The 25991-nt window shown below is 41.5% G+C and overlaps 2 protein-coding genes across 2 annotated transcripts in view; one reads left to right on the top strand and one right to left on the bottom strand.

The window, feature by feature from the left end:
• Positions 1 to 1656: 1656 nt before the first annotated feature.
• On the bottom strand, positions 1657 to 3304 carry ROMO1 (reactive oxygen species modulator 1). The gene is made up of 3 exons (XM_004482421.4): positions 3199 to 3304; positions 2886 to 3016; positions 1657 to 1848 (listed from the first exon to the last, which is right to left on the bottom strand). The coding sequence occupies exons 2-3, from the start codon at positions 3014 to 3016 to the stop codon at positions 1740 to 1742; spliced, it is 240 nt and encodes a 79-aa protein (XP_004482478.1). The 5' UTR covers positions 3199 to 3304; the 3' UTR covers positions 1657 to 1739.
• Positions 3305 to 3329: 25 nt separating this feature from the next.
• NFS1 (NFS1 cysteine desulfurase) overlaps positions 3330 to 25991 on the top strand; it is a 26931-nt gene continuing 4269 nt past the window's right edge. The window contains exons 1-11 of the mRNA XM_004482418.5: positions 3330 to 3461; positions 4051 to 4160; positions 4825 to 4941; positions 5568 to 5651; positions 9623 to 9775; positions 19486 to 19579; positions 20233 to 20367; positions 23529 to 23686; positions 24038 to 24143; positions 24224 to 24305; positions 25023 to 25106. Of these exons, the coding sequence (XP_004482475.1) occupies positions 3362 to 3461; positions 4051 to 4160; positions 4825 to 4941; positions 5568 to 5651; positions 9623 to 9775; positions 19486 to 19579; positions 20233 to 20367; positions 23529 to 23686; positions 24038 to 24143; positions 24224 to 24305; positions 25023 to 25106 (1223 nt within the window). The 5' untranslated portion in view covers positions 3330 to 3361. The remainder of the gene's footprint in view (positions 3462 to 4050; positions 4161 to 4824; positions 4942 to 5567; positions 5652 to 9622; positions 9776 to 19485; positions 19580 to 20232; positions 20368 to 23528; positions 23687 to 24037; positions 24144 to 24223; positions 24306 to 25022; positions 25107 to 25991) is intronic.

Genomic DNA, 25991 nt, shown 5'->3' with positions numbered 1-25991 from the left:
CAGAAATCCTCATTTTTCAAATGTTCTTTAAGTAATAGAAACTTGAGACTAGAATTCAGTTTCTCTAATTTTTAAGTAATCTTTCAGTACTTGCCTTTTAGGGAAAACAATTTTTCATGTGCATCTGGGAGACTTGTTTCAAGCTATCCTTGTACACTCCCCCTTTCCAGTACCTTTTTCGAAACGATAAAATTTTCACAGATTCATTGACATCAAGAGCACACTCTGAGCTTTCCTTTTAGAACTGTTATTTGGATATGACTGTATCCTGATAAAGTATTTAGGGTAAGGTATTAAAACTGATGCAGTTAAAAGATATCCAAGCAGATTTAACCAGGCATTAAACTTGGGCATTAAGTCTCCAGTGGAGTCTGGACATAATCTTTAAATAGGCAGTACTGATGGAACAATTACTTTCCAATACTGAATTTTTCACCTTATTTTTACTGTACTTAGTTAGCATTGAGGCACACTAGGAGCTCTATCCCTTGAATTGCTTCAGTTCTTTAATATGAAAATCTTAAAAGATTCAAGGTTAACTCTGGGAAGCAGTATTATTTGGGGCATCCTCTAGTAGTTTGCTATCAAATTTTTCCCCCTAGAACCTGTCATTCTTAAGAAATGGGCCAACAAAGGCAGCTTTATAGTAATTGATAATCAAAATGTTTAAAAAGGAGTAAACTACCAAAGAATTTATGTAAATGGCCTTCAAAGTGTGTTGAAATTTAGTAACTTTACTAGTGTGATTTATAGCAATCACTTAAAATTACTATCTTAAATGGAATCCTTAATAGTTCATCAATTCCTGGGACAGGATCCCATGCTTTGGTTGGGAAAGGTATAGGTACTGTATAACTGTTCTGGTGTTCTTAGTTCTGCTGCATCTTGGGATTTTTATATGTATCTGAAATGTTCAGCTTCCTATTTCTTAAATAGCACTGGTTTACTAGTGGTTAAGGCCCTACTTCCCGGCACATGGGAGATCTTGGGTTTTGCCCCACTTACCTCCTAAAAACAATACAAGCAAACAAAACAACTTGGGGGGGGGGGAATGTAGCTCAGTGGTTGAGCACTGGCTTCCTACATAGGAGGTCTAGGGTTCAATCCCCAGACCTGGTATCTCAGGAAAAAAAATTGAGGCAGTGGATGTCAGATCAACACCACTGGCTGTGTGGTCTGTGCAGGTGCAGGGCATTTGCCTCACTGCCACAGAATCTTCATTTCTTCACATTGAGCGTAGCTAGATAATCACTTGGAAGTAGGCAGTTGAGAACAGCTACAAAAGTAAACTGGTAGTCTGAATCTCTCTTCACCTTGGATGATTTTTTTTACCAAGCCACCAACTGTATCAGGATGAACATGTATTGGAAATAAGTTAAATCCCCTTTTGTACTGTGATGTTAAGTGGTCTTCTCTGAGCCTCAAATTTTCACCTTTAAAACAATGACAACAGTACTAACATTATAGGGCCGAATTGTGTAATAAACAGTCTAGTAGGATCATTGAAAGGTACTGGACACAAATTTCCAAATTTTATATTAGCATTGTGAAAGACCAATCCTCATTTGCTGACATCTTTTTAGTCCAGGTCTCTGGCTAAGCTGGGTAATAGGGTGGGAGTAAAAAGAATATAATGCCTCTAAAAGACACTCGCACTACTTAAACACTTTGTTTTATTATAGTTCATGGGTTGGGATCCAGTGGAGGGGTGTAGATGTAGTGGGTAACCGATGCCCTGGTTAGCATCGGATGCCCATCCCGATGGCCATGAATGTGCCAAAGGTGCCGCCACTCTGCATCATGGTTTTCCCAATGCCGCCCATCAGCTCCCGACCCCGCATTCCAATCCTGAGAAGAAAGTGAAGGGGCCAATTGGGAACACAAAACCACAGTATTAAATGCCTCTTTTCAATGTGCTGCTATCTATGCACCAAGCACTCCCAGAATCTGACAGTCCCCACCCTTCATTTCCTAGTTAGTGGACAGTCTCTTCCCACCTGGGGTGGAAAGTGATAAGGGACAGTTACCATCAGCATCTCTGAGTATTCTGATGAATTCGTCATATCAACTACCTTCACAAATGCAGTGTACAAAATACATGGGCAGGGAATCCAGTTTCTAAGTTGTTTGTTTTGCCTCTAGGGTATGTATGATCCAATACAACATCTGTATTTTAGGCAGTTCCTTGGTATTAATCAATTTTTTAACAGATCTGGGTTCAAGGCCCAGCTCTGCAATTTACAGGCTGTATCAAGTGTATAGGGATCATAATATTCATAGGGTTGCAATAAGAACACATTCGCAGCATTGAGCACAGTGTTTGCCATACACTGCACATTAAGTGCTCAGTAATTTACAATATGGGAAAATGGGAATAACAGTCCTTAAGTGTGAAAAATACTTTGAGTAGAGTTTATCTGATTCATCTTTACATTCTGTTCCGAAGACAGTAAAACGGCTCAACAAAAGTTAGTTTCATCGTTAGCAAATGAAAATAAACATTAACAACAGAACAGTAGTAATTACCATTTCTTGGGCACTTACCATGTGCCAGATTCTGTTCTAAGTGCGCACTGATTTGATCATTACATTAACTATATAAGATAGGTGCTATTGTCCTCTCCACCGGGAAAACAAGGTTCCAACTTGCCTAAGGTCAGAGAATGAGTAAGGGAAGAGCCCGAGACCAACTTAACGCTAGAGCACTGGTTCTTAACACTGAGGAGTCCAACCCATGCTTTCAGACTGAAGGTAGCCAGTAAATTAGTCTGGCTAAAGGCCAACGAGGGAATTTGAACGAAGAAGCCTCTATTCAGGCTCAAGGCAGACTGTGGTGGGGCAAGAAGGTCCGGGGGTTCCGAACGCCCGGAGCCCACGCACCTCACCTGAGACAGGAAAAGGTGCCGAAGAGCGCGCCGGCCGCCATGCCCACGGCGCAACCCATCACGAAGCCCATCTTCACGCGGTCGAAGCAGCTTGGCTGGGACTGTCCGTAGGGACCCACGGCCACTGGCATCTACGAGGAACGAGGAAGAGGTTAAGTGCAGGCCCAGCGCCTGCCCCGGAGTCGGGAGGGTAAGAGGAGCCAGAGTGGGGAGCAGACCCAATGGTTTCGTAAAGTTCAGTAAGGAAAAGGTGCTCGCAGCCCGACTCTACCATCCGCTTCGCGTTTGGGTCTCCACGGTACCCCGATCTCACCTCGCTCGCGGTCTCGGTCGCTGGATTCTACGTCTCACACAGAACGCGAGTAGGAAGACGCTCGCGACCCAAGGAATCACTTCCGGGGCGCGAGGCAGCACTTCCGGCATCCCAGGGCTGAAGACCACGGCCGCTTCGGACCCGGGACTGTGCTGTCTTTACCATGCTACTGCGGCAAGTTGCCTGGAGACGGGTGGCTGCGGCGGTGACAGCGGTTCCCGGGCCCAGGCCAGGGGCGCCCACTCGGGGGCTGCACCTGCGCGGTACGCTCAGGGCGCCGCTCCCTCCTTCCCTCCCGAGAAGCGCAGACTGTTTTTCCCTGCGCGACAACGCACCTGAATATTTCGGAGACCCCTTGACCTGTCCGGCAGCCCAGACCCTCGTATTCCTCCTTTTAGCTGCCTCCGTACACTTTCCCTGGCCACCTATCCGAACCGTTGATTTCGTCCTCACTCCCCCGCCCCTCAGATCCTTGCCTGCGGGCCTTCAGCGTCTGAAGCTCGGACTTCAGGCTTCACCTGGTCAGGTTTTAAACATCCTCCTTGAGGCTCCCGTCCCACCACTAAACTTTGAAGGAGAACTCACTTACTTTACATTCTTTCTGAATGGCTTTGCCCTTCAGAACACAACCCCATTCCCCGAGAGTTTGAATATTGTCCCAAATCCCATGCGGGAACCCTCTCTCTCTCCATCCTTACCTCCTTTTGCTGCTTGCTCAGGTTCGCAAATGTCTCCTTTTCTATTAAGATTCGACCCCCAGCAGCTCTTAAACTTGTCATCTCACGTCAATCCAGCTTTTGCCTTCTGCCCTCTTGGATGCCTTCTCAGCCATTACTTTCCGTTTTTTGTCAGTTGTAGACCATGCTCCCCAGTCTACTGTTCCCTCAGATACAGCGGCTGCTTCAGAGACCGAGTCAGTGCTGCGACCTCTCTATATGGATGTGCAAGCTACAACTCCTCTGGTAAGGATGGAGGGACAGCTTTCCCCAGGGCTGATTATAAAATTAAGTGATAGAGATAATGCACAGAAAGTCTAGGTTCTTGTACAAATGAGAGCCATTGAGATTTGCTGGGAAAAACAAGGAAACAAGGAGTCAGAAGATATAAGTTCCAGTCCACTAAAATGGTTCTGCTTCATACTAGCTATTAGCTTTGGTCAAAGCACTTAAGTGCACGCACTCTAAATGTAGTAGTTGAAAGCGTGGAATTAGTGAGACTGCCAGTAACTGTGTAAACTTGGGCAAGTATTAAATGGGTTAAAAGATGTAAAGCACATCATGCACACTCAAATATTAGTGCATGTTTTCACCTCGTGTGAGAAACAATGTTTGCCTGGGCTGTGTCATGTCCCAGCTCCTCATTGATCACTTTGCATGGCAGCAATGGAAACATCTGCAGAAATAGCTACCAGAACAAGGCAATGTTTGTAGGCTACCTGAGGGGAAGGTGGAATAATCTTATTTGAAATTGCTTGGCTAGAGAGGAAGAGGATGGAAGAATGCTTAAGGCCTAATCGATGCTGAAAGGTTGAGAGTGTATTGAGGCAGGATGGGCAGGTCTGAAGGGATGGAGTGGGGCCTCAGTTGACTAAGGGCTCAGAGAGACTGATTATCCTGTTGTGCTCAGGACCCACGGGTGCTCGATGCCATGCTCCCTTACCTTGTCAACTACTATGGGAACCCACATTCCCGAACACATGCTTATGGCTGGGAGAGTGAGGCAGCCATGGAACATGCTCGCCAGGTTGGTACAGAGGAGTCTGGGAGGTTCCAGGGTCAGGTTCAGTGTCCTGTGGAAGGCGTTTCTTACTTGGATGTGGATGGAGGTGGTTTTGGGCTCACTGGGTAAGAGATTCAGTGAGCAGACACTGGAGCTCACATGCAGGCATTTAATTAGTTCTAGCATTTCCTAGTTAAATGACCTTGGGCAAATTACCTAATTTTCTAAGCCACAGTTTCCTCCCATTTAAAATGGGAAGTGTAAATAGTTCCTACTCCCTAGGGTACTTGGATGGATTAAATAAAGGAGGCAATGCTGAGGAAGTGCTTATTAACACAGCACCTGTACATACTGAGAACTCAAGAAGTGCATTAAAAAACAAAAACAATGTGCTCGCTTTGGCAGCACTTATACTAAAAAACAACAACAATGTTATTGTTATTATTTTGGTTTGGTTTGGAAAAGAGCCTGGATCTGGGATGTAACTAAATCTCTCCCTAGTCTGCTCTATTAGGAGTAGGGTTTCTAACTGGGCCTTTGGTAGAGTGCAGTGGAGCTCTCTTGACTAGAGAACTCTGTCCCAGTTTTACCTGAAGCCACGTACTTGCTTGAGGAACTAATGTTATGTTTCTCTGTTTCTTGACTTGCAGCAAGTAGCGTCTCTGATTGGGGCTGATCCTCGTGAGATCATTTTCACTAGTGGTGCTACTGAATCCAACAACATAGCAATTAAGGTAAGAGATGGGAACCAGAGGACCTATCTAGCTTCTCTTGACTTGTCCCACCATCACTTGGATATGTATTTCCCACCCCTCCCCACCCACCCCATTGTGAAGAGAAGATACACACAAATCTACATTTCTCATTTGTTGCCTCCTGCAACCCTTTGTTAGAGCAAAAGTGGGGTTCTTTTCTGTCTGATGCACTTCAAATGGCCAATTCCTGAGACACTGGGGTTTCAAAGAGAGAAAGAGTTTATTGCTAGCGCATAGCAAGGAGAGCAGATGGCCTAATGGCCTATAATCTTTCTCCCTGAACTGTGATAATTCTGATTGTTTTATAGTAGCCAAGGACAGGCAGATTTACGCTAATGAGTAAATGAAGTGGGTTAGTTCTGGGCTGGCTCAGGTTCCTTCATTAATAGTGTTCATAAGACTTCAAAGTTATAAAACAGGATTGGGGGGTACCAATTATAAGGTTTTTACAATCACAAGATGAAGGTTATTATATTTACAATCATTCAGGATCAAGGCATTTGGATTCTAGTTCAATACATTTCGTTTATTTCAGTTATTTATTTTTGGCTATTCTACAATATACTAGAAAGTAAAAAGGCTTCTGTGAAGGATTTAGTAATCACAATCATTTGTTAATTCTTAACCCTCAGTTACACCTTTGCAATCTACTTTTGTTTTTTTTAAGATTTATTTCATTTAAATGCCACCCTCCCCCCACCCCCGCATTGTTTGCACTCACTGTCTGCTCTCTGTGTCTGTTCACTGTATGCTCTTCTTCTTTAGAGGCGGCACCAGGTACTGAACCTGGGACCTCCCATGTGGTAGGCAGGCACCCAACTGTTTGAGCCACATCTGCTTCCCTGTAATCTACTTTAAAGTCTTCATGTTGAGCTGGGCTTAGTGAGAGCATTAACCTCTTGGGTTTTTTGTTTTTGTTTTAAAGATTTATTTATTTATTTATTTCTCTCTCCTTCCCCCCCACCCTGGTTGTCTGTTCTCTGTGTCTATTTGCTGTGTCTTCTTTGTCCACTTCTATTGTTGTCAGCGGCACAGGAATCTGTGTTTCTTTTTGTTGTGTCATTTTGTTGTGTCAGCTCTCTGTGTGTGTGGCACCATTCTTGGGCAGGCTGACCTTTCTTTCGCGCTGAGCAGCTCTCCTTACGGGGCGCACTCCTTGCGCGTGGGGCTCACCTATGCAGGGAACACCCCTGCGTGGCATGGCACTCCTTGCGCACATCAGCACTGTGCATGGGCCAGCTCCACACGAACCACTTGGTTTTTAGGACAGTAGAAACTTTAGAGAGTAGATAGTAGTAATCTATTCTTTTGCTCTAGTCACAATGAAATCCAGAATTCACTTATAGTTGGGCATACTTCTCTTCCTCTTACCCCAATTTCACCCTTACATATGAGATTTCAGGGCTCTCTCTTCCTTTATTATATCTGCTTGCAAAAAGTTCCTCTTACTTCCTCAGATAATCCCATTTTGAAATACTGGTGGGTGGTGCCCTCTGCAGGCATTCACTTGTTTACCTATTCTTAGATCAGTTACTCTCTCCTTGGGACGTATATCTTTGGTGCTAACGCAAGTAAAATTCCACTCTTAGTAGTCATAGAACTTAATCTCATTTGACTGTCCTAGTTCTAGATCACTTGAATGAATGTCAAAGCTCTGATGAACTGTGACCTGCTGACGGTTCAGCTCTGGCCCCACCTCGTATCTCTCAGCCAGTGTTGGTTTTCTCTGACATTGGACTGAGTGTCGGGCGCCTGGGACAAGCTCCAGAATCATCAGCAGTCTCCTGATCCGGTTAGCAGTAGGCATCCTTTCTTTTACTGCAGAGACCACTGAACCAGTATGGAGATCCCCACCAAAGGTCGTGATGAATTCTGGAATGGGGAGTATTTTCAAACTTTGAAAATATTTGCTTTGAAAGTCTCCATAGATCCCATGCCTAGAGAGGTCAAGGATTGCTAAGAATAGTAGTGACTGCTCTTCGTAGTCTCCCAGATGAGTAGAATAAGCAAACTGTCTGGTATTAGAAAATTCTACACTGTAGTAGCTGAGGAGAGAGAGAAAATAGAGATCATTTAATTTACATTTAATAGAATTTTGAACTCCCACTCTTACTCTCCTCCCCATTTGATTTACATTATTGATGTAAATCCTTTTTCGGATAAGGTAGTGTGTAAATTCAGTTCTTTTTTTTTTTTTTTTTTTTGAGGTGCTGGAGACCTGGGATTGAACCTGGGACTGAACCTGGGACCTTGTATATGGGAACCTGGTGCTCGACCACTGAGCCACATTGGTTCCCTCAGTTGTTTTTTCCATTTGTTTTGCTTGTTTGTTTTTGTTTTTTCAGGAGGCATCAGGAACCAAACCCAGGACCTCCCATGTTGGGGGGGAATTTAACTGCTTGAGCCACATTTGCTCACTCTTTTTTTTTTTAATTTCTTTTTTTATTATTATTATTATTTCTACTTTGTTCTTTATTTTATTTTTTTAAGAATAAGCAACTCAGGCACAAGTGCTAAGAATTTTTAACCTTATAGAAAGTTTTAAAAAGAAAAGCCTGTCTTCTCTCCTTCCTCTCCTGTTTTGACCCCTAGTCCTCTCTGCAGTTAATTTTCTTGGCAGTTTCCTTGGTATTGCTGCAGAGAACAAAATTATACATATGCATATGAATTTTCTTTCAATATTTTCACAAATTGTCACATGTCTTTTATTCTTTATTCTTTTCTATTTTTGGATATGTTTAATCTTTTTTAAAAATTTTTTCTAAGAATTATAAATTTAACTACAGCACATTTTGTCTCTAGCTTCATCTATCTTTTGAACTATTTGCCTAAGGTTACTGAAAGAAGGATTAAAATCAAAGTGTGACTATAGCTTTTTTTTTTTAAGGAGGTACTGGAGATTGAACCTGGGACCTTGTACAAGGGGAGCGGGTGCTCAAACCACTGAGCTACATCCACTACCCTGAATATAGCTTTTTATTAAAGATTTATTTTATTTACTCTCCTCCTCCTTGTTATTTGCACTCATTTGCTCTCTGTTTCTGCTCATCTTCTCTTTAGGAGGCACCGGGAACCAAACCTGGGACCTCCCATGTGGAAGGGAGGTGCCCAATCTCTTGAGCCACCTTCGCTCCCTGCTTGTTGTAGCTCTCATTGTATTTCCTCATTATATCTCCTTGTTGCTTTATCTTGCTGTGTCAGCTTACTGTGCCAGCCCATTGCCTCAGCTCACTGTCTTGCTCATCTTCTTTAGGAGGCATTGGGAATGGAACCTGGGACCTCCCATGTGGTGGGTAGGAGCCCACCTGCTAAGTCATATCTACTTCCCTGAATAAAATTTTTAAAAATATGTATATATTTATTTATTTCTCCCCCTTGCCACCTGTCTGTTCTTAAGTGTCTGTTCGTTGTGTGCTCTCTGTCTGCTTGTCTTCTTTTTAGGAGGCACCGGGAATGAAACTCAGGACCTCCCATGTGAGAGGGAGGCAACCAGTTGCTTTAGCCACATCTGCTCCCTGCTTGTTGACATCTCATTGTCTCTCCTTGTTGCAGCATCTCATTGTGCCAGGCCTTCACATCAGCTCGTCTTCTTTAGGAGGCACTGGGAACTGAACCTGAGACCTCCCATGCATCCAACTGCTTAAGCCATAGTCACTCCCCTGAATATAGCTTTTAAGACATCTTCCTAAATGACTCTCTGAAGAGATTATAGTATAGCTACTACCATCAGCAAGGAATAAGTGTATTAGTCTCAATTCTATACTTCCAGCCTTAGGCATCACTGTCACCAGATTTGACGTGCTTTGCTATTGAGATAGGTATAAAAGAGGGGCACTTTTTCTTGGGATCCAAGGATAAGCATCTTTCCCATTTCTGTCCTTGTTCCCTTTCTGTTTGTAATAGGATGTCTGACTTGTATTCTCCTTCCTTCCACCACCACCACTTTCTAGGGGGTAGCCAGGTTCTATAAGTCACGGAAGAAGCACTTGATCACTACCCAGACTGAACACAAATGTGTCTTGGACTCCTGCCGTTCACTGGAAGCTGAAGGCTTTCAGGTCACCTACCTACCAGTGCAGAAGAGTGGGATCATCAACCTGAAGGTAGGAGTAATTCTTGGGAAGAGGGGACAAAATAAGAGGATCCTGGCTTCAGCCTGTAAATCTCTCTCTTTAGCCTCAGCATGAGCTTAAAGGTCTAGATCTAATGGTTAAGGTGGGGTTTAGAGAAACAGGCCTGGCAGAGAAACTGAGAATGTATTCCCCTCAAGCATGTACCATCCTCCTTTTTTCTGGATAACTTTTTTCTCAGCTTTGTTAGTGCTTCCTGGTTTGTAGGAGAGTCACTGAATATGCATACAGCATGTCAGGAACTGACCATCACCATGGCAGAGCTCTGGTTTTCTCCTTCCATACACCGATGTCTCTCATTTCCCTAAAGAAGAGGTGGAGTTTTCTTTGGTCAGTTCCCTTTTTTTTTTTTTAAGATTTATTTTGTATTTATTTCTTTCCCCTTTCCCTCTCCGCCCCGCACCAGTTGTCTGCTTTCTGTGTCCATTTTCTGTGTGTTCTTCTGTGTCCACTTACATTCTTGTCAGCATCACGGGGAATCTGTGTCTCTTTTTGTGTCATCTTGCTGCTTCAGCTCTCCTTGTGTGTGGTGCCACTCCTGGGCAGGTTGCACTTTTTTCTCGCTGGGTGTCTCCCCTTAGGGGGCACACTCCTTGCGCATGGGGCTCCCCTATGCGGGGGACACCCCTGCGTAGCAGGGCACTCCTTGCGTGCCTCAGCACTGTGCATAGGCCGGCTCATCACACAGGTCAGGAGGCTCTGGGTTTGAACCCTGTACCTCCCATGTGGTAGGCGGATGCTCTATCTGTTGACCCAAATCCGCTTCCTATCCATTTGCTTTTATCTCCATTTCAGGAAGTGGGTCTAGCATTAGCATTCTGTCCATTCAATTTTGGATACCAGCATTCCTAGACAAATCCTAAAACACAGTTTATAGATAGAGCCCTTAGTTCCAAACTCTACAATGTTTATTAATATCATTCTTCTCACTTTCTATTTTCTCACTCACATTAGTCAGTATGTCCATGACTGTTTCCTTCCAATGCCTGAAATTACTCTTTTCCTTTCCTTCCCTTAGTTGGCTGTATCTTAGATCTTAGCTACCTCTGGACTTAAGTTGCGCTACTTGAACTAGTCCCTTAGCCACCACCCTCTAGTCAGTCTTGCAGACCTTTACTAGTCAGTCTTGCAGACCTTTACCACACTTTTATTTTTAAAACTCTCCTTTGATCTTTTTTCACTTTGCCCCAAAACCCTGAGATATTTCCCATTTCCTTTGGCATGAAGTATAATTTTGTTTGCTTGACATTCAAGGTCCTTGGCATGTTTTTTTAAGTGAGATATCATTCACAACCATAAACATTTATCCTTTTAAATGGTTAAATTCATTGGTTTTTACTATATTCCCATAGTTGTGCAACCATCATTCCAGAACATTTTTATTACCCCAAAAGAAGCCCTATATGCATAGTCACTCCCTATTCCCCACTCTGTCCATGGAATACTTCATTCCTTTTTATGACTAAATACTATTTCATTGTATGTGTATATAACCTTTTGTTTCTCCATTCATCAATTGATGGGTATTTGAGTTTTTCCTACCTTTTGACTATTATCAATACTATGATGGACATTTATTTACAGGTTTTTGGGTGAACATATGTTTTTCAGTTCCCTTGGATATATTCCATATTACTGGATGATACTTTACTTTCTGAGGAATCGTTAAACTGTTTTTAATAGGCCAAACTCTTTTCTGCTGCAGCTGCACCATTTTATATTTCCAACAGGAGTGCACCAAGGTTGGAATTTCTCTACATCCTTGCCAACACTTTTTAAAAAATATATTTTTATTGAAGTATATCATTCATACATGAACATGCATAAATAATAAGTGTATAGTAAAGATTGTGAACTTACAAAATAAACATGCATAACATCATTTAGGAGCCTCATACATCACCCCTCCACCAACACCTTGCATTGTTTGAAACATTTGTTGCAAACCATACAAGAACATAGTCAAATATTACTACGAACTATAGTCCCTATCTTACATTTGGTGTATTTTCCCTCTAGTCCACCCTATTTTTTAATAGGCTGTGAACTTACAAAACAATCATGTATATGATTTACATGTGTAAAATTCCCATACAATACCCCTTCACCAACACACCACACTGTGGTGGAATATTTGTTATAGATTATGAGATAATATCATCAGACTGTTAAATCACCAACCATGGTCCCATAGCACACATTTGGCACACTTTTTCCATACACCTCCATTATCAACACAGTACATCTTTGACATTGATGCAAGAATATTATAGTATTTCTGTTAACCACAGTCTATAGGTCACACCAGTTGTAGTTTTCCTATGCTTCCCCACATTCCCACCACCCAGCAATAGTGATGTACATTGGCTGTAGCTCATAGAAGGCACTTCCTTGCCAACACTTTTTATTTTCCATTTTTTTGATAATAGCCATTGTGGTGGGCTTGAAGTGGTCTGGTTTTGATTTGCATTTCCCTAATGACCAATGATGCTGAGCATCTTTTCATGTGTTTATTGGCCATTTGTATACTCTTTGGGGAAATGTCTGTTCAAATCCTTTGCCCAGTTTTTTTTTAAACAAATCAATTTTATTGATATATATTAATAAATAGATAATTCATCCAAAGTATACAAGCAATGGTATTTGCTAAAAACACATAGTTGTGCGTTCATCATTGCAATCATTATTAGAGCATTTTCATTATTTCAATAATAATAATAAAAAAACAGACAAACAAGAAAATTCTTCACCTCTCAATCTCTTGCTTCCCCCACTGTACATAGCTGCTCTTTCTGGCTATTCTATCCAAAGTGTATAATCAGTGACTTTTAGTATAATCACAATGTTGTATATTTACCATCTCAAAAATTTTAGAACAATTTCATTACTCCAAAAATAAATACTCCACACCTTTTAGCATTCCTTCCTAAGACCTACATAACCACTAATCTCCTTTTATCTTTATAAATTGATTTGTATTTACATTTTATATAAATCTTTGCCCAGTTTTTTCAATAGATTTTTTATTTTCTTGTTGAGTTGTATGAGTTCTTTTTATATTCTGGATGAATCCCTTATCAGATATACGATTTGCAAATACTTTTCTCATTCTGTCTTTTCACTTTCTTGGTGTGTCCTTTGAAGCACAAACATTTAATTTTGATGAAATTCAATTTATTTTTTATTTGATTGTACTTTAGGTGTCATATCTAAGAAATCATTGCCTAATCTAAGGTCATGAAGATTAAGACCTATTTTTTCTTCTAGAAGTATTAAAGTTTTAGCCCTTATACTTAGGTCTTTGATTCATCTTGAATTAATTTTTGTATATGATGTGAGGTATGGGTCCAGCTTCATTCTTTTGCACGTGGACATTCAGTTGTCCTAGCACTATTTATTGCAAAGAGTGTTCTTTCCCCATTGAATTGTTTTAGTACCGTGTTGACCATAAATATATGGGTTTCTTTCTGGATTCTTAATTCTTTTCCATGGGTCTATGTGTCTATCCTTGTGTCAGTACCATACGTCTTTTTTTTTTTTTTTTTAAGATTTATTTTTATTTATTTCTATCCCCTCCCCCCCACCCCAGTTTTCTGTTCTCTGTGTCTATTTGCTGAGTGTTCTTTTGTCCGCTTCTGTTGTCGTCAGCAGCACGGGATCTGTGTCTCTTTTTGTTGCGTCATCTTGTTGTGTCACCTCTCTGTGTGTGCAGCGCCATTCCTGGGCAGGCTTCACTTTCTTTCGCGCTGGGCGGCTGTCCTTACAGGACGCACTCCTTGTGTGTGGGGCTCCTCTACACGGGGGACACCCCTGCGTGGCACGGCACTCCTTGCACGCATCAGTGCTGTACGTGGGCCAGCTCCACATGGTCAAGGAGGTCCAGGGTTTGAACCTCAGACCTCCCATGTGGTAGGCAGATGCTCTATCCACTGGGCCACGTCTCCTTCCTACCATACAGTTTTGATGATTGTAGCTTTGTAGTAAATTTTGAAATCAGAAAGTGTGAGTCCTTCAACTTTGTTCTTATTTTTCCAGATTATTTTTGGCTATTTGAGTCCCTTGTAATTCACATAAATTTTAGGAATAGTTTGTCAATTTTTGTGAAAAGGGAGCTGTAATTTTGATAGGGATTATGTTGAATCTATAGGTCAATTTAGGGAATATGGCCATTTTAACAATGTTAAGTCTTCTAATCCGTGAACACATGATTTCATTCCATTTATCTAGCTCTTTAATTTCTTTCAGTCATATTTTATATTCTTCAGTGGTAATTCTTGTACTTTTTTTGTTAAATTTATTCTTAAGTATTTTATTATTTTTGGTGCTATTGTAAATGGAATTGTTTTTCTAAATTTCATTTTTGGATTGGTTGCTATTAGTGTTTAGAAATATAATTGAGTTTTGGAATTGATCTTGTATTTTGCAACCTTGGTAAATTTGTTTATTATCTCTAATAACTTTTTTGTGGATGCTTTAGGATTTTATATATTTTTAAGTTCATGTTATCTGTGAAAAGAGAGTAAAAGAGAGTTTTACATCTCCCTTTTCTAATCTCGATGCCTTTTCTTTTTTTTCTTGTATAACTGCCCTGGTTAAAACCTCTAGTATAGTGTTGAATAGAAGTAGGGAGTATGGATCTCCTTGTCTTTTTCTCTCTCTTTTTTTAAAGATTTATTTATTTATTTATTTCTCTACCCTTTCCCCCACCCCAGTTGTCTGTTCTCTGTGTCTATTTGCTGCATTGTCTTCTTTGTCTGCTTCTGTTGTTGTCAGCGGCACTGTGAATCTGTGTCTCATTTTGTTGCGTCATCTTGTGTAAGCTCTCCGTGTGTGTGGCACCATTCTTGGGCAGGCTGTACTTTCTTTCGGGCTGGGGGGCTCTCCTTACAGGGCGCACTCCTTGTGCGTGGGGCTCCCCTATGCGGGGGACACCCCTGCATGGCAGGGCACTCCTTGTGCGCATCAGCACTGCGCATGGGCCAGCTCCACATGGGTCAAGGAGGCCCGGGGTTTGAACCGCGGACCTCCCATGTGGTAGATGGATGGCCTAACCACTGGGCCAAGTCCGCCGCCCATTGATTTTTTTTTTTTTAATAACACTAAATGAATGCAGAGCTTTTTTTTTTAAAGATTTATTTTATATATTTCTCCCCTTCCCCCTGGTTGTCTGCTCTCTGTGTCCACTTGCCATGTGTTCTTCTGCGTCCACCTGCATTATCCTGAGGCAGTGGGAAACTGCATCTCTTTTTTGTTGCGTCATCTTGCTGTGTCAGCTTTCCATGTTTGCGGTGCCGCTCCTGGGCGGGCTGCGCTTTTTTCACATGGGGCGGCTCTCCTTTGTGGGGTGCACTCCTTGCACGTGGGGGACCCCTACAAGGGGGTACCCCTGTGTGGCACAGCACTCCTTGCATGCAGCAGCAGCAGCACTGCACGTGGGCCAGCTTACCACACAGGTCAGGAGGCCCTGGGGATCAAACCATGGACCCTCCATATGGTAGATGGATGCTCTATCAGTTGAGCCACATCTGCTTCCCTAATGCAGAGCATTTTAACAGGTTCTATGCAAATGTGGTTCTACTCTTTTTGTTTGTTTGTTTGCTTTTTCAGGAGGCACCAGGAACAGAACCTGGGACCTCCCGTGTGGGAGGTGGGCACTCAACTGTTTGAGCCACATCTGCTCCCCCATTGTTCTACACTTGATTCACTGTTACCTTATTATTATTATTTTTAAAATTTTTACTTTATTTTTCTTTACTTATCCCCTCCTCCCTCAGATGATTCTCTCTTCTGTCTGCTCATTGTTTGGTCACCTTCTCCAGGAGGCACTGGGAACTGAACCCAGGACCTCCCACATGAGAGGCAAGTGCCCAACAGCCTGAGCCACACCTGCCCCCTGTGGGCTGCAGTATCTGCTGGCTTGTGACATCAGCTCATTGCAGCGGGAGGTGGTGTCTAGCTTGTTGTAGCAGGAGGCAGCACTTGCTCATCTTTTAGGAGGCACTGGGACCCAAATCTGGGACCTCCCATGTGATAGGCAGGCACCCAACTGGTTGAGTTACATCTGCTTCCCTACCTTATTTTTTAAAGGAGGAAGAGGGCCTAGGTCAGTCTGGCCCTAGTGCTCTGGATCATAACTTAGGCATTACATAATATAGAGGTTTTTGGCTGGTGGGTGCTCTACAAAGAATCAACTGAAGCCAACAAAATGCATGTTTCTACCAATATAGCAAACTTGGCTTTGTCTTTTAAAACTATAAAATGGGCACGTGCCAGAGGCATAAGCTTCAGGCGAATTAGTTTATATATATATGTATGTATGTATGTATGTTTTTTTTTAATTTATTTTTTTTATTTTTTATTTTTTAGGAGGTACCAGGGATTGAACCCAGGACTTGTAGTACATGGGAAGCATGCACTCAACCATTTGAGCTACATCTGCTTCCCCATACATATATATTTTTTCACTTAAAAATTTATTGAAGTAAATCACTCGTATGTAAACATACATAAACAATAAGTGTATAGTAAAAGTTATGAACTTACAAAACAGACATGCATAAGAACATACAGGGCTTTCATACCTTACCCCACCACTCATACCTTGCATTGTTGTGAAATATTTTAACAAATGCTTAAAGAGCATCCTCAAAATATTACTACTAACCAAAGTATTTTATATTTGTTGTATTTTCCCCCAGTCCACCCTATTATATTTTTTATTAGAGAAGGTGTGAGCTTATAAAACAATCATACATAACATGCAGAATTTCCACACATCATCCCTCCACCAACACCTTGCATTGTTGTGGAACATTTGTTACAGGTTATGAAAGAACATCATTAAAATATTACTGCTAACTATGGTCCATAGCTTAGCTACATTTGGTATATATTTTTTCCATATATCCCCCTATTATTTAACACTATTACATTGATTGATTTTTATATGTTGAGCCAACCTTGGTCAATCTTGGTGTGTGATCCTTTTGATCTCTTGCAGGATTTAGTCTGCTTGTATTTTGTTCAGAGTTTATTGCTAAAATTTTGAATTCATAAGGGATATTGATCTTTAGTTTTCTTTTCTTCTGATGTTTCTGTCAGGGTAATACTGGCCTCATAGAATGTATGTGTTGGTTTTGTCTTACTGTTTCAGTCTTGCTGACCACTGTGCACCTTCATAAAATCCTCCACTCAAACCACACTGGCCTTCACATCTCCCTATTGTGCTATGGCCAGTCCTCCTTTGTGCCTTTCCTCATATATACCCTCATCTTTACTCTATATCCCTCTTCTTTCCACATACTTAAGATTAAATCTCCTCTATTTTTTAAAAACTTAGTACAAGTCCCACCTCTCTCATGAAATCTCCTTGACTACTCCAACTCATTCTAATCTCTTTTTTTTCTTCCCTGAATTCCTTTAAGACTTATTGACTTTTTACTTCTGTGCCCTGCTGTATGAACATGCCAACTGTTCCTTGAAAGCTACAATTGAATATTTTCTATATTTTATTCCCTGTAATATTTAGCATAGTGCCTTTCTTTTACTTAGTGCTACTTATTGCACCACAGTGCCAGGCACTGGGAATGGAGGAATGAGCAAGACAGGCCTAGCCCCTGCCCACAGACCTTATGTTCTAGTCAAGGGGATAGGTAATAAGTAAGGAAACATATAAATGTAATAATTACAAATTAGGATAAGTGCTATGAAGGAAGTAAACATGGATCTGGGAAAGAACATTAACATTGAGACACGTTAGAACTACTATCAGGAAAGATGTAATAGATGTTTGTGAGTTAATTAATTCTTCTAAGATATGTAATTTTTTATTCAGATGTGGTTCCTGCGTCCGTGTAGTTAATAGTAACCCTGTTCCTCACTACTAACTCTGTTCTTTGCCTCTTACTCTGACAACCTTGGGTAGGAAAGTCACCCTTCCCCCTTCCACTTTTGATTAAACTTCTTTTTATATAATTGTAGATTCACATGCAATTGTAAGAAATAATACAAGATCTCATATACCCCTTACCCAGTTTCCCTCAAAGAAAACATTTTGCAAAACTGTAGTACAAATCATAACCAAGATATTAATATTAATACAATCTACTGATCTTGTTCAGATCTCCTCAGTTTTACTTCTACTTGTGTGTGTGTATGTTTAGTTCTATAAAAAGTTATCACATGAGTAGATTCATATAGTCCTCACCATAGTCGAGATACAGAATGGTTCTCTCAACACAGTGATCACTTGTGTTACTCTTTTACAACCACTAATCTTTCTCCATTTCTGTAACTTTGCCATTTTAATAATGTCATATAAGTGGAATCAATAATATGTAATCTTCTTAGATTAGCTTTTAAAAATTCGGCAAAACTCTTTGGAGATTCATTGAAATTGTTGTTTGTATCAATAGTTTGTTCCTTTTTATTACTGAGCAGTATTTTGTAGTGTGGATAAATACCAAAGTTTGTTTAACCATTAACCTGTTGAAAGACATCTGTTTTTTTTTCTTAGTTTTTGGCTTTCATAGATAAAGCACAATGAATATTCATAAGTTTTTTTAAATTTCTTTTAAATCACTCGTATGTAAACATACATAAACAATAAGTGTATAGTAAAAGTTATGAACTTACAAAACAGACATGCATAAGAACATACAGGGCTTTCATACCTTACCCCACCACTCATACCTTGCATTGTTGTGAAATATTTTAACAAATGCTTAAAGAGCATCCTCAAAATTGTATTTATTTATTTACTTTTCATGTATATGTTTTTGTTTTTTTTAAACATTTTATTTTATTCATTTATTTCTCCCCACCCCCTCATTGTTTGCACTTGCTGTATTCTGTATCTTTGGGAGGCACCAGGACCTCCTGTATGGGAGGGAGGTACCTAATTGCTTGAGCCACCTCTGTTCTCTGCTTTGTTGTGTCTCTCAGTATATATATATATTTTTTCTTGTGTCTCTCTTTTTTTAAAAAGGTTTATTTATTTATTTTTCCTCCTTTCCCTCCCCTTCCCCCCCTTCCCCCTACCCTGCTGTTTTTGCTGTCTGTGACCATTCGCTGTGTGATCTTTTGTATCTGTTTCTCTTTTGTCTTCTCATTTTTTTCTCCTCTAGGATTCACTGGCATTCAATCCTGGGGAACTCTTGAGTGGAGAGAAGTTCCCTGTCACCTATGCCACCTCAGTTCCTTGTTTCTGCTGCACTTCACCTTGACTCTCCCCTTTGTCTCTCTTTTGTTGCATCATCATCTTGCTGCGTGACTCACTTGCATGGGCACTGGCTCACCGTGCGGTTACTCGGCTCGCCACGTGGTCACTTGACTCACTGCGTTCCCATGTGTATGGTTTTGTGTGAACTTAAATTTTCATTTCTCAGAGATAAATGCCCAAGAGTACAATTGCTGGTCATTTGGTAATTGCATGTTTAGTTTTATAAGAAACTGTCAAACTGTCTTCCAGAGTAGCTGTGCCATTTTACATTTCTACCAGCAATGCACCAGTGATCCAGTTTTTCTGCATCTTCTCCAGCATTTGATGTTGTCACTATTTTTTATTTTAACCTTTCTGATAGGTGTGTAGTGAAAGGCCCTTTTTCAATACTAACCTTGCCTTCATTCTGGGTTAGGGAGGCCTTTGATAGCAACATAGTCTCCTCACTCTTGCATTTCCTTAGGAACTAGAGGCCGCTATCCAGCCAGATACCAGCCTGGTCTCAGTTATGACCGTGAACAACGAGATTGGAGTGAAGCAGCCCATTGCGGAAATAGGTGAATATTGTGGGTATAACCTGATTCTCGCCTACCACTGGGATCCACCTAGAGGAGCAGTGGCAGGCTGGCAACCACAATACTTTCTATAGTACAGTAAGGAAAATGCCTTATTCAGGACTTAGAGTAAGTGGCATAGCCATTATTTGAATTGTGATCCAGTATACTTTATGCTCTTTCCATTTTAGTGCAGTTAGTGCAAACAAAACAAAACACCAAAAATCAAATAAAAATCCTCCACTTTTTTTCCTTCTTTCATGTTTTTCTCTCTAGATCATCTCTACTATCCCAATTTAGAGCCAGAGATTCACCCTGTTATCTCTTAGGCAAGTTAACAAATAGATTTGTTATTCTGTGCTTCGTATAAGTCAAAAGGGATCTAAAAGCTAATATGATATACTGAAATGCTACTGTTAATGGGGAGGGAAGAGTGCTATGTATGAGAACATCAAGGGTGTTAGGGCTTTTTTTTGTTGTTCTTATTTATTCCAGTCAAGGAAGCTGGAACTCAGAGAGAGAGGTGATTTACTATATGGCCATAGGCTAATGCTGTGATAACAGTTTTGTCTTAGAACTCATGGTGCTTTGTGGGGCCACTGCCAGTTGTCTTCCCAACATTGTGCTGTGGATCTTTCCTTCTGTTGTTTCCTTAGGGCGGATTTGCAGTTCCAGAAAGGTCTATTTCCACACTGATGCAGCCCAGGCTGTTGGAAAAATCCCACTTGATGTCAATGACATGAAAATTGATCTCATGAGCATCAGTGGTCACAAAATCTATGGTCCAAAAGGTACCAGCTTATGGGTAACAGAGATCTTTTTTCGGGGTGATGAAAATGTTTTGGAACTAGATAGTGGTGATGATAGCACAATATTGTGAATGTACTAACTGCCACTGAATTGTGTATTTAATATGGTTAATTTAATTTATGTGAATTTTTATCTCAAAAAAATAAATGTTACTGGTACCTCCTAAAGTTCATTCTCTCTGTACCTCCCAGCAAGCTGTGGACAAATGTTCTTTGGAGTGATTTGGATTAACTTTGCTCTCAGAAGAAATTATATATACAGAGTGCCCTGCAGAATGAAAGTGTCATTTAGCAATAGCAAAGATTATTTGCCTACATTAAGTAGACCCTAACAGTTATTATTCAGCAGGCTATTCTTCCCTGGTGCCTTTAGGATACCCTTAGGAGGCACATGGTTGAGAAATTTGTCATATCGAATTTAGCTAGAAAGGCCCAGTTATGTTGTCTGTTCCATGTTGATATGCAGAGCAACATTCTTTGAGCTCTTCACTCCCAATTTTGCTTTGGCTTACAAGCTCTAGCTTGTAGGCTTTTATATCTATTAGCGTTTTTTTCCTAAAGGCTTATAAGGGTCTGTGCTCCTGCCTCTCAGGGATACTTAGGTCTGTTCCCTATATGCTTGCTGGCCTAAGAATGCCTTTAAGCTCGAGTTCTGTCCCTTTCCCAAGCCTTGGGAAGGTGTGACTTAGCTTAAATAGTCATAAAAAACAAATAACTCCTCTGTCTTTGGAGTGAGGGCCTTTGGTAGCTATCTGGGCAGGGTATATCACCTGGGTGTACACCCTGTGGAACAAGGTGTACACTCCTGGAAGAGTGTAAGGTGGCTTCTTTTAAGGGTCCCCACAGGTTGCAAAGATTGGTTTTGTGAGCTATTTCAGAAAGCCCAGTTGACATTCTATCTTTAACTAAACTGGTGCCTTTATTGGCTTTTACTACAGATAGAAATACTTTGATAAAACTAATTATCTCTTATTGAATGGAAGCTTTGATAAGCACTTATGCAGATATAGGTGTCCTTCTCTATCCAAACTCCTGCTTTCTGAACTCAGGAACTGCATAGATTCAAATAATGTAGAATATTTAAATTTGTTTGCTTTTTTTAAAATAGGGTAATGAAGTGTTTCTTTTTTTTTTTTTTTTTTTTAAAGATTTATTTATTTATTTAATTTCCCCCCCTCCCCTGGTTGTCTGTTCTTGGTGTCTATTTGCTGCGTCTTGTTTCTTTGTCCGCTTCTGTTGTCGTCAGCGGCACGGGAAGTGTGGGCGGCGCCATTCCTGGGCAGGCTGCTCTTTCTTTTCACGCTGGGCGGCTTTCCTCACGGGCGCACTCTTGCACGTGGGACTCCCCCACGCGGGGGACACCCTTGCGTGGCACGGCACTCCTTGCGCGCATCAGCGCTGCGCATGGCCAGCTCCACACGGGTCAAGGAGGCCCGGGGTTTGAACCGCGGACCTCCCATGTGGTAGACGGACGCCCTAACCACTGGGCCAAAGTCCGTTTCCCAAGTGTTTCTTGATAAATGCAGTTTGCTACATAAATTATTTTAAAACGGGAGTCCTTCATAATAAATCTGGGGACTACTGTCTTAGTTTGTATAGTATCCAATCTCTGCCTGAACAGTTGTTCTGTGTAGGAGAAGATTCAGTAAATGAACTTCATCAGGTGCCCACTCTATTAAAAAAACTTGACAACTTAGTGAATGTCTTTGCATACTCATGCTTATATGTTGTCTGAAATTCCTGTGTTTGTAGAGTCACAGGTATACACATTTTTGAGTTTTGATAAACCCTGGGAGATTCTACCATTTTTTACTCCCATTTGAACTCTCCTCATTTTTTCCCTCAAAGTTGTTGATTTTTTGTTTTGCCTTTTAAGAAAAGGTAGTATATTCTCATGGCTTAAACTTCAAAAGCTACAAAAAAAAGCACACAATAGAATTCTCCCTCCCACCATTGTTCCCCAGCTATGACTTTTCCCTCTTGGAAGGCAGTTCCTTGGGTAAATTTTTAGAATTAGTCTATGTATTTGTATATATACTACATCCCCTGCCCTTTTATTTTATTTATTTTTTAGCTTTTACAATGGGTGTTTATGAGGTTGCAAGCTTGATTGATGTCCAGATCAAGGTACCAGGTGATGCTTTCTCCCTAAAGACCAATCCACCCATTTTTTTATCCAGAAGATAGCATACTGTCCCCATTGTTTTGCCTTTTGCTCTTTTCAACTAACCATGCATCTATTTATTTTATCTGAAGTACAGACTTTATTTGATTTTCACCAGTTTTCTAACAATGTATCTTGGAGATTTGATAGTATTAGAACAGAAGGAGCTTCCTCATTCTTTTTTTTTTTTTTTTTTTACAGATTTATTTTTTATTTATTTCTCTCCCCTTCTCCTTTCCCCCAGTTGTCTGCTCTCTGTGTCCATTCACTGTTTGTTCTTCTTTGACCGCTTCTATCCTTATCAGTGGCACCGGGAATCTGTTTCTTTTTGTTGCATCATCTTGCTCTGTCAGCTCTCCGTGTGTGTGGCACCATTCCTGGGCAGGCTGCACTTTCTTTTGCACTGGGCGACTCTCCTTATGGGGTGCACTCCTTGTGTGTGGGGCTCCCCTATGTGGGGGACACCCCTGCATGGCAGAGCACTCTTTGCGCGTATCAGCACTGCTCATGGGCCAGCTTCACATGGGTCAAGGAGGCCCAGGGTTTGAACCGTGGACCTCCTGTGTGGTAGGTGGACTCCCTATCCATTGAGCCAAGTCTGCTTCCCCCTCATTCTTTTATATATCTGATATTTCATTGTGTAGACATACCATAATTTATTTACCCTTTCCCTTGATGGGCACCTAGCAGTTTCCCATCTTTTGCTTTTACAAATAATGCTGCAATGCATAATATCATTTTATACATGCGTAGGTAACTACTTTAAACCATTTTGGTCATTATTTCCTATGGTAGCTACTCTCCTTATAGTAAATAAGTTAGGTAAATATTATGCTTTTACTGCTGTTTCGCCCCAATTTATTTTATTTAGAAGTATTTCAAACTTACAGAAATGTTGAAAGAATATTTTGATCCCTTTGGAAAGTGATATTTTGTCTCATTTATGTTTCTCTTTTTTTAACCACACTCTTTTCTCCAGGGGTTGGTGCCATCTATGTCCGCCGCCGGCCCCGTGTGCGTGTAGAGGCCCTGCAGAGTGGAGGGGGCCAGGAGCGGGGTATGCGGTCTGGAACAGTGCCCACACCATTGGTGGTGGGGTTGGGTGCTGCATGTGAGGTGGCACAGCAAGAGATGGAGGTATGGGGCAAGCATTTCCTACCCACAACTTCTTCTCTGCTAGGTGTCCTATTTGAGGCTTCCCTGAATGAGTATGATCAGCAGAAAGAGGAGGTTTGGGAAAACCCATCCTTGCCACAGGGCTACTGGCATCTTGTTCTGAGGGAGGTGTTAGGGTCTTCAAAACCCATGCCCTTTTAGCAGTTATTTGATCATTTGTTTCTGGGTTGTTTTAACCAGTGTCCATTTACTGAGCACCTCTTAAAACACCATGCACTGTGTGTAGTGCTGGGGGATATAGTGGTCTATGTAAGTAACATAGGATGATAGGTGACTCTGAGCTGGTTGAGTTCTCCCTTGTCTGCTCCTCAGTATGACCACAAGCGGATCTCAAAGTTAGCAGAGCGTCTTACACAGAAGATAATGAAGAGCCTTCCAGATGTGGTGATGAATGGAGACCCTGAACAACATTACCCAGGTATGGACATGGCCCTTTCTGTTCCCATTCTGAAAGAACTTGAGATGCTGGACCCCTCTCATAGTGATTCTTTCTTCTAGGCTGTATCAACCTCTCCTTTGCATATGTGGAAGGGGAGAGTTTGCTGATGGCACTCAAGGATGTTGCCTTATCTTCAGGGAGGTGAGTTAAACCAGATATACAGGGTCTGTGGCTGGGCTGATTAGCCTGCCCTCTAAGTGCCATAACAGCTTATTAAATTTCCCAATGTGGGGAGGACAGGGATAAGAGTTCTAGATAAGGGTAAAGGCCATTTTGTATATAACTACTGTTAACTATTTTTTTAGCTGGCTGGGCACAAGCCAAAAAGTTTATCACTCTGGAAGGGCTTCCTGAGGTAGAATTTTGTGCCTTTTGTGGTCCCAGGGTATGTATTATTTGTTCTAAGGTTATACTAGCAGCTCTGCTGCTATATGGACCTCCTGTATGGTAGACAGGAGCCCAGTTGCTTCAGAAGTGAAGGCTGCTCCAAAAGCCAACAAGGGTTTAACTGCCCTCAAACCTGGTACAGATGGATGGTGTGTTCTGTCCTCAAGAATGAGCACATAGTCCTCTGATGCCTCTTTGTTAAACCCAGCTCATGTGACATCATGCTTTGTCATCCCTTGGCTGTGTCTTTGCTCAAGGAGGCTATCTACATTGTAGCAGCCAGAGGAGCTAGGTTTGCATCCCAGGATGAGCAGGCCAGCATTTGGTTCTTTAGCTTGGTCAGATTAGAAAGTCTCTTTTGTCTCTGTGGTGTGACACCAGGGACATGGGGTTGTGGGAAAAAGGCTAGGGGTTTATGACTAAAAGTAATTGATGATGAATTTAGCAAGGCTCTTGTGACTCTCTCCTTAGTGCCTGCACCTCTGCCTCTCTGGAGCCATCTTATGTCCTTAGAGCAATTGGCACTGATGAAGATTTAGCTCACTCTTCTATCAGGTCAGTAACTTGAGCTGCAGCATTTATGAAAGACCATCCTCTTTTATATCTTTTGTCTCCTTTGTAGTCTTTCTCAAGCTACTTTTCCTTATACCTTTTTTTGTTGTTGTTTTTTCAAAGATTTATTTTATTTACTTATTTCTCCCCACACCCTTGTTGTTTGCATTTGCTGTGTCTATTTGTTGTGTGCTGGTCTTCTTTTTAGGAGGCACCAGGAACTGAACCCAGGACCTCTGATGTGGGAGGGAGGCACCTAATCATCTGAGCCACCTCCTGCTTTTGTTGTGGCTCTCATTGTGTTTTCCTTGTGTCTCCTGTTGAGTCATCTTGTTGTGCCAGCTGCTGTCTTCTTTAGTAGGCACTGGGCACCAAACCTGGGACCCTCCCATGTGGTAGGTGGGAACCCAATTGCTTAGAGCCACATCCACTTCCCTCCTTATGCCCTTTGATTCTTCCTGAAAGTTTTTAGAGCAGTGGTTCTCAGACCTCATTGAGTATTACCTGGGAAATTTGTGAAAGATAGATTCTGATTCATTAGTCTGGAGGAGGTACAGGAATCTTTTCAGGTGATTCTAATATGGGTGTTCTGCAGACCATGTCCTGAGAAACTCTGACCTCAAGTGGAAGATCAGTGTTCTTTTCTCCTTGTGTCTTGTGTGTAGAAAACCTTTAGTGAGCGTTAGCTAAATGAATTTACCATAATTTCAGTGCTCTGATGGCAAGCTTTTCTCCTGTGGCTTTTTTTTTTTTTAAGATTTATTTATTTATTTCTCCTCCCACCCCTCCATTGTCTGCTCTCTGTGTCCATTCACTGTGTGTTCTTCTGTGTCTCCTTGTATTCTCATTAGGTGGCTCCAGGAAATGATCCTGGGACCTTCTGGAGTG

The sequence above is a fragment of the Dasypus novemcinctus genome, chromosome 24 (genome assembly GCF_030445035.2).
Source record: "Dasypus novemcinctus isolate mDasNov1 chromosome 24, mDasNov1.1.hap2, whole genome shotgun sequence".
NCBI lineage: Eukaryota > Metazoa > Chordata > Mammalia > Cingulata > Dasypodidae > Dasypus > Dasypus novemcinctus.
Note: the sequence above shows the minus strand (reverse complement) of the source record. Positions and strands in the feature narration are given on the sequence as shown.